A 13495-nucleotide genomic window follows, 5' to 3' on the forward strand; every position below is an offset into this window, starting at 1 on the left:
TAAGGATTTACTAAGGAGGGTCTATGCTGACCTTAGTCACTCAGCATTAGACCCTGTTCCCCATTTCATGTCATGACGCTGGCAGCTCAAGATTTCTTACTGTGGTTCTCAGTGTAGCTCTGTGATCCCTCATGCCAGCCCCAGGTGATCGGGTCTCTGATCAACTGCATCTTCCCAAAGCAGGAGAAAAGCTCAAGCACTGTGCAGCAGTCAGAGAGTAATTTAGCTCTTCTTCTGACACCCAACCTGGGCTGGAGGGCAGAAGGGAGGGGTGATGATCCCCTCGCACATGCGGTCATCACAGCTGCAGTGCCTTTCCTTTTCCCCCAGTTCGTATTTGGACTGCATCTGCCCCTGCTAACTTTGGATTTTCATCTATTGTACTGTAAAACCAGGGGAAAATATCTTGACTTTTGTTCACAACAGTTATGTAATTTTCATATAATAAAAGGAAGGTTTATTTACCTAACATTATTTCTTTTCAGCTGGGATAACAGAAGCTGTAAATGCACTCACTGACGGTGCTGAAATCTAAGATCCTGCCTGGACAGCAGTATAAACACTTAAAATATAGAGAGATGAACAGCAATAGAAAAGTACTGGTACCAATTTATCAATGCTGTTTTCTTGTCTAGGTGTAAAGTGACCAATTGTTACAGTAACTTTTCTGTTAATATTTCCAAAGTCTTTTCTGCCAGGTGAATGAATGTCTGTGTGAGAAAATTTGAGTTGTTTTAAATTTTTACAATAAGAATAAAAAGAGCTTCTTATGCAATTTAGTTACTTTTGGCTAACTAGTACATATAGCCTGAGGAGAGACAGAAGGTCCTACGAGGAGCAGGAGTACAAACTGCGTAGGAGCTGGGCAGAGATACACAGCTGAGTCTCAGAGGTGAGGTAAAGGAAATTTTCCTAGGGACCCTCAGGGGCTGTCTACAGCTGGATGTAATTCAGAAAGACATTGGCTGAATTCAGAGCAAGACTGCAGTTACTCCCCCCTCCCCAATGCAAGGACACAACAGGCCAGGGAATGCTTGTGTTCAAGTGCTTTTTTATTTTGCTTTGTCTCATTCTGCAGATTTGAATTTTCCCTATTTAAACAGCATATTGTTCTGCTCAGTGTTTGAGTAACGGTTACAGATTGAGAGCCCTTACCATGCTTCTTGTGTGCTCACATGGCAGATTTAAACCAGATTTTTGACCAAAAATCCGGCTAGTGCAGAATCCCATCGTGTGTTGCAGTGTTGCATCTCTTGTACACCTAGGCTGCTACAGTGGGGATTTTTGAAGATGCCAAAAGTGCAAAATCAGGCCTTCAACATCACAGAGGATGGTTTTGACCACAGAGAGAAGTTCTGCTGGGAGATAAGTGACAGTAACGGTCAGTCAAACCTTGTTTTAGAGGGAAAGGCTCTAAACTAGTCTCTCGGATGTTAAGGTCTACCCCTGCATTATCTCAGTTGCAGAGTCAAACGCGGTGCAGAAAGAATCAGAATTATCTATGTGTGCAATAAAGCTGGTCTTGCTCCCAGTCTGGCTGCCAGTATCATTCCTGTGGCTGGCATTTCAACTGGCTGCCAGTATAGCCACCTTGCAAATTAATTTAATTTGTGCATAGTGCAGAAGTTTCATTCTTTCAAATCCTGAGACAGGAGAATAAGATATTTTAGGTAACAAACAACATAAAATAAAACATGTTAGTTTTGGGTTTTTTTCCTAAGGAATGGAGTCTTATTTTCTGCTGAGATTTAATACAATGCAGGTAACTCTTCTAAATCTCAGTGATTGTTCTTGGAAGGCGGGTAAAATGACCAAGGGGAAGAGATGAGGAAATTAAAATAAACAGGACAAAGAGGCGCAGAAAACCCATTTTAGAGAGCAGATACTACAATGCAGGAGACCTTTTCTCTAAGGACGGCAAGTGTATGGGTAGGCAAAGAGGAACTGGGAAGGATGAATGCCCAAAGCCACTAAGGACAGTATTTGGAAGAGTGCCTTGAAGGCTTTAGTCTTTTCTCTCTACTCCTGACAGGAGAAGAAAAGGCAAAGTGAGCTTCCCTGCCTCCTCCCGCTAATCCTGTTGGACTCTAAGCAGAAGAGAGCACCACTAGGGGACTGAAAGCGGTAAAATATTTTGCTCCAGTTTACATTAAAAAACTTGTTCAGTCTGCATGAACTGAAGGAAGTTCCTTGAAATTCAACAGCTTATCAATGGTAATGTCTAAAATGGGGCTTTATCCATTAATCTGGAGCCAAAAATCAGTATTGTTTCTTGTCAAATGGGCAGTCTGTGAAAGAAGCTTCTGATTCTTTCATTATATATTTTGTAGTAAAGGTCTGAGACCCTTGGGCATAAAAACATAGAGCTAGAGGATGACTACTTGACTTTTCTGGTTTTCTTAATTTACACACTCCTCTCCAGACTTTCTGAAACCAGTCATTCCCTCTGATTGCCCCGCAGCTTTCACATGCTACTTCAGAGCCAGCTGTACGTGAGTAGCTGCAGTTTTCTCCCAACTCCTAGTCAACAATTTGGCCAGCCAAAAAAGGGGTTTAATCATGCACGTTTCTTAATAACAGTGCACTGATTTGTTATAACAAACATGAACGTCAAGCTCCAGGTACTTTATGATCCTTCTCCTGCCTCCTCTTCTCGCTGCCCTGCATTCCTCTCTCTTTCCCAAGCGTTTGTGGCGGAAGCAGACCCTCCAGGTACATTAGCCAAATATTTCACAGTATCACAGTACTTTCTTTTGAGATCAGTGCCAGAACAAGAGAGAAGCGGCATCGCTCAGCAGCAGCAGAGCAAGGACTCGTGCTTTCCTGCCAGGAAGGGCGGGCAGCAGTACCTGCGACGAGCTGCCAGCTCAGAGCAGTACTTATCACTGCTTTATTGAGGCACAGAGCAGTGAAACAACGTATTCAGGTCACAAAGCAGAGCTCCTCTCTCCCATTCTTTATCCTGTATTTCATGCTACTGGGTATTTTCTTTTGCTGCTGTATGGCAGTTACTGGCCACGTGAACCCTGGCCTATAAATTGTTGGTTTCTTCAGGTAGCTTATAATTTTGAGGCAAAACCAAGTCAACCCGAGTTCTGAAGAAATCTGTGTGAATAGGAGCAATATTCAGCAGAGTGGGACGAGTCCAAGGACTGGCGTTGACTACAGCGGACCATGCCTCAAGGTTGTTGTTAAACACCTTCTCCATTTCAAAATGCAAGTGGAAAGCATCTCTTACAGGGATTATAGCAGCACGGCACGTTACACATATTTTTTGAGCAACCATTCATTTAGGGGAGTTCTGCTGGAAAAGACAGCAATCCCTGTAAAAGGTTGTATTGCCATTATACAGCTTTTAGCTTCGAGGACTTCTTGTACAAGCAGCCCACACCTGAGGTGATGGTTACGGAGCCACCTCTCCGGTTTCGGGCGCAGCTGCAGAGCATTCCCAATGAACACCACCCCTGAGGTGACAAGGAGCCCAAGTCCCGGCCCTCGCCGGGGTCTTTCCCTTGCCAGATCTATGTCTGAAAGCCTGAGGAGGGGACCCTGGAGGCCCGCTGTGGGCCGCGGGCCCGGCTCCCCTGAGAGGGCCGCTCGCCCCGCCCCGCCATCGGCTCCCCGCGCTGAGGCGGGGCCGCCGCGCCCCTCCGCGAGGGCCCGGCTCGCGCGGCCCCGCCGTCACGTGACAGGCGAAGTCCGGCGAAGCAACATGGCCGCGGCGGCGGGGTAAGCGTCGCTCCTCGGTCGCGGTACCGCCGGCGCTCCACGATCCTCAGGAGCCCGCCGGGCCCTGCGTCCCGGCCCGCGGCGAAGCTGCGCGTCCTCCCGGCTCCCACCCCACTCCTCCCATCCCCCCTCCTCTGTGGGGTGCTACGCGGCGGCGGCTCGGTTCTGCGAGGTCTCGCTGAGGGGCCCGGGTGGGTCGGGGGTGCTGCAGGGCGGCGGTTGCCCCGAGCCGGCTGGGGAGGGCCGGGCCCGGCGGGGCGGCAGGTTGTTTCGCTGAAAAGAAAGCAGGTTTTGCGTGGGGCGGCGAGGGAGCTGTGGAGGGTCCCACGGGTGCCCTGTCCGCCGGGTCGGCTTGGCAGTGCCTCCCCCCGAGCCGTGGGTTATCCTTTAAGTTGCGTTAGGGGTGGGAAATCATGTTTAAAGGTGGCTGTGGATTACTTAGCATAAGGTCTCTCCCATGTTTTATAGCTAAATTCAGCCATTTCTTCCAGTGCTTTAAGAAGGTGCCATTAAAAATGAATAAAAATGAGGGGGGAGCTTTTCATAGTTGCCAAAAACTGGTTGTGCTGGGACTTGGCTCTGACTCTTTAGTCTTTGGGCAGAGGTTGCTCCCCTGTGAGGTCCTCTCCTGCCCTTGGTTTCCCCCAGCACTGACCAGGTGTTCCCTGTGCAGGGGCGCTCCTGCCCGGCCCTGCGGAGAGCGCGATTGGGCTGGGGTAGGTAGGTGGGACATGGAACGGGGCCAGGACTTCAAGTTGTTGACTTATTTACAAGGAGCACCAAGTCCGCCATGAAGAAGACATCCAGTTTACGCCTTAAACAGCAGTAGCTGCTTTTATTGTTTCCCTTGTATCACTTATTTGCTCGTGCTGCTGTTAGCATAGGCCTCTTGCACTTAACGTATTTGATGTGGAAACAGCATTAAAAATTGGCTAGACTTCAAGCTGATGTTGATCACTGTTACTCAAAACAAACAAATAAATAAATAAGGCCCAGTCAACAAACAAATAACTTCTTGAAAAGTAGTTTCAGTGGTTTTTCATCTTCATTGAGATCTGGATCCTGTCTGTGTGACCTCAGTAGAACAGAAATGGCAGTCCATGAATTTTCTTCTGAAAAAACAGAAGTACAAAAGGTTAACTGAAAAATGGTGGGAAAACCAGAAATAAAATAGGATTTTTGGCTACTAGTGTGTTGGGGTGGTTGCATCAAAACAAATCCAAAATGTTAGATGGATCATGCAGTAACAAAATGTAAGCTCTCTGAAAATACAAAACTTCTGAAGTAAGCATTGAAAATCAACAGTTCCAAACAAAAGAAAAATGTCCTTTAAAGAAACAGATGTAGTGTAATGTTCCTAGCTACATTTCACTTCCAGTAGAATAAGAGAGCTCTTGTGTGGCCTTGGGCCTAAGTGATCATAAAAATTGTGTGTGACAGCCAGCAGGGAAACTGTCAGCTACTGTGGGAGGCGCTTACCAGACTGAGCAGTGGCTGAATTCTGGTACCAGACTAGAGAAAATGAGGAAGCTGAGCTTGACTTGTCCTGTCCTGGTCTTGCAAGTAGCCATTTCTGACACCGACTAATGCTTATTTGCAGAAGCCTGCATAGCTTCAAAGAGGTATGCACCACAAAGCAGTGCTTGCATTAAATACGCTTCATTATCAATTGTATAACTCTGCATGAGAGTTTTGAGTTGAGTTTGTGGCTGGAGATGCCAGCGTCCTTGCACCAACAGAAGAAACACCTTGAAGGACTAGCCAATCTATCGTACTGATTAAATTCTGATATTTGTGTGTCTCGTGTGATATAAACTGTGTGGTGAGAGATCACAGACAAAAATTGAAAGCTTGTAATTCCCTCTCTAGAAAGAACTGTATGGTAATATTGTTAGGTGGCAAATAACAGAGAGTTTTATGCTGATAACACTGTAATTGCATGTGTTTTTTCAGGGTTGATTCAAATGTGAGGCAGTTACATGCATGTACCCGCTCAACTTATTACAAGTGGCATAGCAATCTTATATTTGACAATGAAAAAGTGCTAAATAATAGTCATGGCGTAGACAGTACTGCGTAGTCACAGGGGTTTGTAACAGTTGGGCTGGAAGGAATACGGAAAAAAGACCAGGCCAGACGTAACCTACTTACCTGCCATGTATTTCTTAGTAACAGGGCAATAGTCACAACAGAGCGATGGTTATACAGCCAGTCCTGTGGGTGAATACTTTTCTTGTGATCTTGAGTACTGTGAGAGTTCTCTTCCTAAATCATTATTTGCAGTAGAAAGCCGGGTGTACAGCCATACTCTTTTGTGTAAAACTTAAATTTCTCTGTCAGTGCTAGCCTCTGAAAAGAGTTTTCTGTGCAAGTTGTGGAAAGCTCGCACTGGGCTCATGCGTGCAGGGTGACCCAGTCCCTGCAGGCAGAGCAGCACCTGTGGGTGTCTTGCCATGTTGTTAGTCTACCCGTGAGGGTGCCATCAGTTTGGTATCTGAGTGCTTGCAGGAGAAAAGAGAGAACAAAGTCTGTGGAGGAAGCAAAATTCTCTAAGTTGAGTCCTCTCTGAAACCTAGCTGGTTTTCTCCGCAGAATTTCAGTTGTGAAAGTAGGTCTGTTGCTTGGCAAGCTTGTACTGTCCAAGGCATGAATTAACATATGAGCGCTCAGCAGAGAACCTGAGGAACAGAGCAATATTTGCAACAACACTCAGCCCAGCCCTCCTGCATCCTGCAACCCTTGCTGTGGGGTCTAGTATGCTCAGCTGCTGTGACTGTTACAGCAGCCTTAAAATAGAGACCAAGGTCATGCCTGTGAAAAAACTGTGCAAGTCCAAAACAACTGTACAGGGCCAAATTCTGCTGTTGATGAATATTGTGGCATCAAATTCAAGCAGGGAAAGTGGAATCTGTTATATATATATGTAAGGAAGAACATAGTTTTGCCATGGGCTTAGATAAAATGTGCAGAAGAACCATCATTTTGCACCAGAATGAATTTCAGCTTGAGTGTTAAGATCCCAGTAAAAAACGCTCTTAAGTGGCTTAGTGAGACTACCAGTAGGAATTGCTGCCTGACGTCATTATTTCTCCTTGAGTCTCATTTTGGTTGTCAAAGGTTTTAAGTGCAATAAAAGCATTAATAGTAAACTTAATGGAGGTGGAAATATGCCTTTGTAGCAGCTTCCTGTGAGCTCCTGGGTGTAGGAATAGGCCTGGAGAAAGAGGGAGGTCAGAGTCTTTTTTTTTTTTTTTTTTAAATCACAGCAAAAAACCCTCAAACTTGTGAAGAGGGTAAAATTACAATGAAGGTGACTTTTTTCCTTCCTTTGAAGCAAAACATAAGACAGGTTGTGCTACAACCTCTGCCTTTTTTTGGGTTTGTTCTTTTTTATCAGCAGATAAAAAGATCTGAGAGCAACCTATGGCATAAGGGTATCTGATGATGTTCTCTCTTCCCTTTTATACTTGCAATAAGGTGAGCATATGATTTCCAGGCCCCTGCATGGAGTGACTCCAGGGGGTGATCTTGCTTGGATAATGGCGTTTTCAACCTCTTGTGCATTGCTGAGTTGCTGAGCCACAGCTTTGCACCTGAAAAGCCTTGCTCATATTTAGTTTAAGATTCGCTATCTGATTTAAAACTTTCAGTAGCTTTTTGCTAGGATTGTATGAACTTGCTTCATTCTTCCTACAGGCATGAGTACCCCAAAACAAAAGCTTATGCTGTCCTTCCACACTATGCTGATGTGCTGCAATAGGTAGTCTGTAGCCCTTGTAGTGATCACCTGCCATGGTGCTGGGTTATCAGGTGTGGGGGGAAAGTAATAAAAATAAACACATTTGGGTTTTGTGCACCATCAGCTGAACTCCTAGGCAGATAGTTCGAAAATTGGATTAGCAAGAGCAGTCTTTCACCTTCTAAAATTACTTATGCTGTTGTATCAAGTAGTTATAAACAAGTAAAATAAAATATTTTATTAGCTCTTTTATGCTGTGTCTGCAGTAAGAAATTATAGCGTTTACATTTCTGATGCTGATAAAGTCTTTCAGGAGGTTACTTTATGCAGCTATAAATCAAAGGTTACCTTTCAGATTGCCTGTGACAACTATATAGTAATTAAGATGCGGAGCTCTGCTTCTCTAAGGTTAAGTCCCTTGGTGGTTCATTTGTTGTCATCTTAATGTAGTAACAATTTAACTGCACCTTTCTGTCATCTGCTCTAGAAGCATATCTGATAGAAAATGACCATCTGGCCAGTCAGTCTTCAATAAGCTGAGAGAAGCTGAGGTGGAGGGACAAACTGGACTTAAATCATAGGATTTTATTGATAAAACAGTATTCATCTGTCATACTGAAGCTCCAAAGCACAGCTTTGCTATATTAAACATTAAAAAAAAAAAAAGGGAATGCTCTTAGATTCTTCTCTCCTCACCTGATTTAAAAAAAAAAAAAAAAAAAAAAAAATCCTACAACAAGTTACTGTGCTTCTACTGGTAAAGCTCGAAAAAGTGCAGGTATGGGCCTATAACAAATGTGAATGAATCAGCAATATATTCTTATAGTACTTTAAACACCTTAAATTGCTTAATAACCAGTTTATTTTAAGGGAGAGCGCTCTACTTTCAAACTGTATTCTCCCAGTTGCAGCTCTGTTGAGTACAATCTTTCAGAAACTTTCTGGGCTGCCTCAGCACATTTGTGCTGCCTTAGGGGCAAGTAGTGATGTATAGCAGGAGGTCACTGGTACCCGGGACTTGCTCCTGTGGCCATGTGTGCGAGTTCAGTCACTTGCTGAAGCCGCTTGTATGCATGCAAGAATAAACATATGTACGTAGAAAAAAAATTTGCCGATACTGTGCGAGTATGGGAAAAGCTGTTGTCCTGCATCTGCTATCCGTCATCTTTTCTCTCCAGTCCCTCTTTCAGCTACTGAACATTTCCCAGAAGGACTGGCTGAAGTTTGCCAGACTTAATGTAACCTTCCACTTCTGTTTTCAGTAACCCAGAACTCATTTTCTTCTCTCCTGTTTTGCCTTTACTCAGCCAAACTAGGCTGTTGCCACTTTCTGCATCTACTTTTCGTGTTGCTTTACCTAAAGGAATGTAAAAGTGACCTGCTGTGGGCCATAGCTGCAGCCAGCCCTGTCTCCTCTTGCCATCTTTTTCCTTTTGTACTCATATGAGCAATGTTTGATCATTGCTCAAGAATGATCCATGTATACAGCATCTCTTTCCCTTGAGTGATTAGCATCTTGTTTGTAGAGTTGAACTGAACTTCCTTTTGTGTTCTAGACTAAAGTAACAAACACCGTGCATCTGAATCGTGCTAACCACTGTCTTTGTCTTCCATTAATTGTCAATTAAAAAAAAATAATCTTTTCTAGACCCTCATTTTCGCTGGGAAATGAGACCTTGAAAGTTCCTGTAGCGCTTTTTGCCTTGAATAGAAGACGACTATGTGATCGCCTGAGACAGAATAAGGATGTCCAGAAGAATTCAGTTGTTCTGCTGCAGGGTGGAGAAGAAACCCAGAGATACTGTACTGATACTGGTATCGTGTTTCGCCAGGTAAGAGCTGAATCGAAACTTAAAATCAAATTAAGAAACTCTCTTCAACTGCATGAATTTTTTAATGACTTTTAATTATTTTCCCTTTATCTCTCATGTGCTCATTGCCTTGCTTCGCTTAAATAAATTGGCTTCTTCATAACATTACCTCTTCAGCTTCGAGTTACTCTCTCTTTCAGTGCTTTAGTATGCAGGCTCATTATCTGATTTAAAAGGCCTAAACCTGTTCAAGGCCCTACTGCCTACCAGTGTTTAATGTAATATTAAAGACAGCAATGGAATATTTCTTAGTTTTTTCAGTCTTGTCTGTGACCCAAAAAATAACCTTCCTTCTGTAGTGAAACATGTTACAGTGGACCTAAACTGAATTAATTCATAGAAAAGCGTATTTCAAGCTTTTGTAAATGGCATATTCCACAAAGCAGGATGTATCTTAGAATTTACAACATGCGTCTTCTCAAATTAGACTCTTCCTTAAGTACCCATGTGTTCTTCTGTCACAAATAGGACTTAATAACTTGTTAATGTCATGCTGAACGCATTCATAGTCTTTGGGGAAGTTGGCATAACAGAACTCTAATTATGCATACCCCATACTTTGCATGGCTGCTACAGTACTTTGTTTTGTGAATTTAATTGAGCTGTTGTATGTTATGAAGAAACAAATAGAATAAACTGTAATCTAGAGAGCACATATCTTAATGTAGTTATTGGTCTGGTTTTGGAGGAGATGCACCTTTCAGGGTGCATCAGAACATATGTCTGTCCTTACCAAAATTCATCTCTGTATTGTTAGGTGTTTTGTTGTTTGGTTGCTTGTTCTTAAAATAACTCTTGGCTAAAGGCTGTTCCTAGTGCAGCTTCCTCTTCTCTGGGGGAGGCTGGGTCTTCACTTCACTCTGCCATCACAACCCAATGAAGCTGCGCTCTGCTTTTGCCTTGTCTTATGTGACATGATTATTTCTTCCTGATACTATGTTCCCTAATTCTAGATTGGAAGAATGTATTTTATTGTGCGGTGTATGTTTATTGTGCTGAGTTGACCTGTTTATTTCTTATGGTAGCTTACTAATCTCTGATCCTTTCCAGTTGCCAACAGAGGGATTTGTATTATTGTAACCTAAAACTAATCAGTCTGAAAAGCTTTAGACCTAAACCACTTCCCCCTCTCCAAAAGTGAGAGAGATCTCTTTCAGATACGTGGAAGTAGGAATTAGTATGTACTGTAGTGTGTTTTTTAGAGCTGGTAGAAGTGAGGGTTTTCTTTTAAGAATATATTTTGTTTTAACCTAGGAATCTTACTTTCACTGGACTTTTGGAGTAACTGAAGCAGGCTGCTTTGGAGCAGTAGATGTTGATACTGGAAGATCCATGCTTTTTGTTCCACAACTCCCTGAAAGCTATGCAGTTTGGATGGGAAAGTAAGATGTCTTTTAACTGTGTTCCGGTATATCTGAGTACTTCATATAACGTACCTGTCTGTAGAGCTGGAATGCTATCTCATTTTAATCAGATTGTACCAAATAATTTGGTGTGAATTTTAGTGATATGTACATACAATGATACAAAATGCGATCAATTGGTATCGATCATATGATATCAAATGATCCACCACCATTTGGTAGAGAATACCTTTAGAATTGGAATCCATGGATCTCATGGTATCCATGAAAGGAAGCTGAGCCATAGAGAAAAGTAAGTCTTGTGTTAAGACTGAACAAGTTAAATAGTAAAGCAGGCTTTTTCAGGTTGCTTTACCAGTTTGCAGCCACCTTAGCTAATGAAGCTTTTTGAATGGTGGAAGGTAGTTTAGCCTCTTTGATACTTTTTTTGATATGAACTGACAGACTGGGGAATGTGATTTTTAATTCTGTTCCGTGAGTATGCCATAAACATATCTCTCTCTATCCACATTGGTAGTAAATATTGCTCAGTGCCACAGTAGTGGAGGAATTGATTTATTTATGTGTTCATTTCTTTTCTCAGTCTTAATTGTATTTATAACCTCTAACAAACTGTAAATTTTTTTGTTGTCTGCGTTGTCTCAGAACATTAGATTACTTCTAATTTAATATTTTGAGCTCAGGTTGCTTCGCTTCTAATTGAAGCTATCACTTATATTTTAATGCTAATTTTGGGAAAAGGAAAACAATCGGAACCAATCCCATATGCTGAACTGTGCCAGACCATATGGTAGGGCATGGCTGCTGTCTTCTTAGAGAGTTTATATGAGTATCACTGTCTTAGACCTGCCTGGGAACTGAAATTGTTTGTGATAGCATAAAAATGTGAATACTGCTGTCTGAAATATTTCAGCTGAGAGCTGCACCTGTCTGGGAGGGTGGGTTCTGTTTAACCCCCACGTGTACTCTGTAAAGTCTGTTCCCTAGTGGTGCTTGTTCCCATTTATAGACAAAGCTTTTTCCTCCTCCTAAGTTCTCTTCTGCTAGTTCAAATCAGCTGTTTCTTACCCATGCTGATTGTGCCTAATCTGAAATCTTGAAAAGGCTTAAAAATATTATTGAAATTCCACCGTCTCATTTTGCACTTTCAAATAAAATATTGTGGTGTTTATAAATGGTAGCCTTTTTGATTTGTTTGTGCAGCACTTGTTATTGGTTCATTCACAGAATTACAAGTCTGGTTAAAAGTGGTTTATTGTTGCATCTTATTGCAGAGTATAACAAATTGTCTTTATCACAGCATCCTTGTTTTCTAAATTCTCCTCCTTACCCTTCCTGAATCCCTTGGTTTGAATCTTTGTTTTCTCTTCTGTCAGCTGTGGTCATGTACTTTTTCTGCTTGTCAGAAGGGGGATGGATGAATAACTCATTTGTGAGTCAGTAGCAGTTCTGCTTCATAAGTTGGTTGGCAGGGGGTACTGCACACAGCTAGGGATTGTGTTCCTTCCCAGAAGACTCAATTTTAAGTCAAAATTAGCACTGAAAGAAAAACACAAATAGGTTTGCCTTCCATCCGCTGCTGTTTATCTACTATAGTTTGCCTTGGGAGTGCTTGTTTTTGTGCGTGTGGAAGGCACTATCCACCCGCTGAAGAAACATTCATTTAACATCAACGAAGCACAAATCAATTCAATGCCTTGTACAATATTTGCGAGGTTGGTATTTAACAGAGGTCTACAGCTGGTCTTCTAGTTCATAGCACAGGGTGCACTTGCTTTGCCTGGTGTTTATATTGCTTTCTATTTGACAGATGTGGGAATCTGCTATACGAGTTTAGGCAGAAATGCATATGTTCTCTTAAAATTATTGCAGAAGGCTCTTTACTACTATTTTGGTACTACTGTATTACTAAATGTATTTTGATGTATTGTTGTGCTTTCACTTCTGAAGGACGCATATTTGAGTTGTTTTCGAAATGTAGCTTAGATAATGTGGCAGTCAGAAGGGTTAATCTTTTTGCCTTGAAGTAATGCAAAAGTGGAGTGGCTTGGCTTCTTTCATAATTGGTTTTGGCCAAACTAAGACTGCAATGAAGTGTCTGAGAGCATTTGCTTGGAGATGAACAGACTATTGGTTTACAAATGAGACCATGAACACTGTAATTATTTTAGTCTTGCCAACTGCACTTGTTTTTATGAACAGTTTTGCATGCTGAGGTGGTGCCTGGGGACTCTGCAGAACAGGTGAACATGGAGATGATGAACGCACCACCCTGGGCTGTGGTCTGCCAAGGACCCAGCACTACATAGTACCGGTGTTGAGGGTGACAAGCAACACTTCCAAAGAAGTGGTAATCTTGTAGGACTTCTTGCTGAATGTGTATGCTCTGAAGATCTGTAAATAGCTGTAAGGCTACCATTCAGAAGTCCTTCAAGCCAAAATAAACTCTGCACTTTTAAGAGGGAGGTGAGATTTATTTTAACTCACAGACTACGGATGTTCTCCAAAAAACCCACAACCTCTTAAGGTGGCAATCTCAGAATTCTTATGAGGGTAATTGTAGGACTGGTCGTCCTACTTTCATGTTGGGAAGCGATTGCAACAACAGTCACTCTGTTTTTAAATTATGAGCGTGGGCATTTCTCTAAATGTTTGGCTAGCCCATTTCTTAGCTGTTGGCTGGGAAAATCTTTTCAACTAAGAGAACCACTTTGCCTATCTCTTGATCTGTACCTCTGTCCCCTGCCCCTCCAGTTGTTTGTAAGGCAGAAACCGACTCTCTCAGGATGGCT

General features: G+C 42.6%; 1 protein-coding gene across 2 annotated transcripts in view; it reads left to right on the forward strand.

Annotated features, from left to right (window-relative positions):
• PEPD (peptidase D) overlaps positions 1-13495 on the forward strand; it is a 177272-nt gene that overhangs the window by 28407 nt on the left and 135370 nt on the right. Inside the window, exons 1-3 of one of the 2 annotated variants that reach the window (XM_030024015.2) lie at positions 3647-3729; positions 9117-9300; positions 10594-10721. In XM_030024015.2, the coding sequence (XP_029879875.1) occupies positions 3713-3729; positions 9117-9300; positions 10594-10721 (329 nt within the window). In that variant the 5' untranslated portion in view covers positions 3647-3712. Of the gene's footprint in view, positions 1-3646; positions 3730-9116; positions 9301-10593; positions 10722-13495 lie in introns of those variants that run through there. The other variant, XM_030024016.2, reaches the window with a different exon arrangement.

Source organism: Aquila chrysaetos, chromosome 9 (assembly GCF_900496995.4).
Source record: "Aquila chrysaetos chrysaetos chromosome 9, bAquChr1.4, whole genome shotgun sequence".
NCBI lineage: Eukaryota > Metazoa > Chordata > Aves > Accipitriformes > Accipitridae > Aquila > Aquila chrysaetos.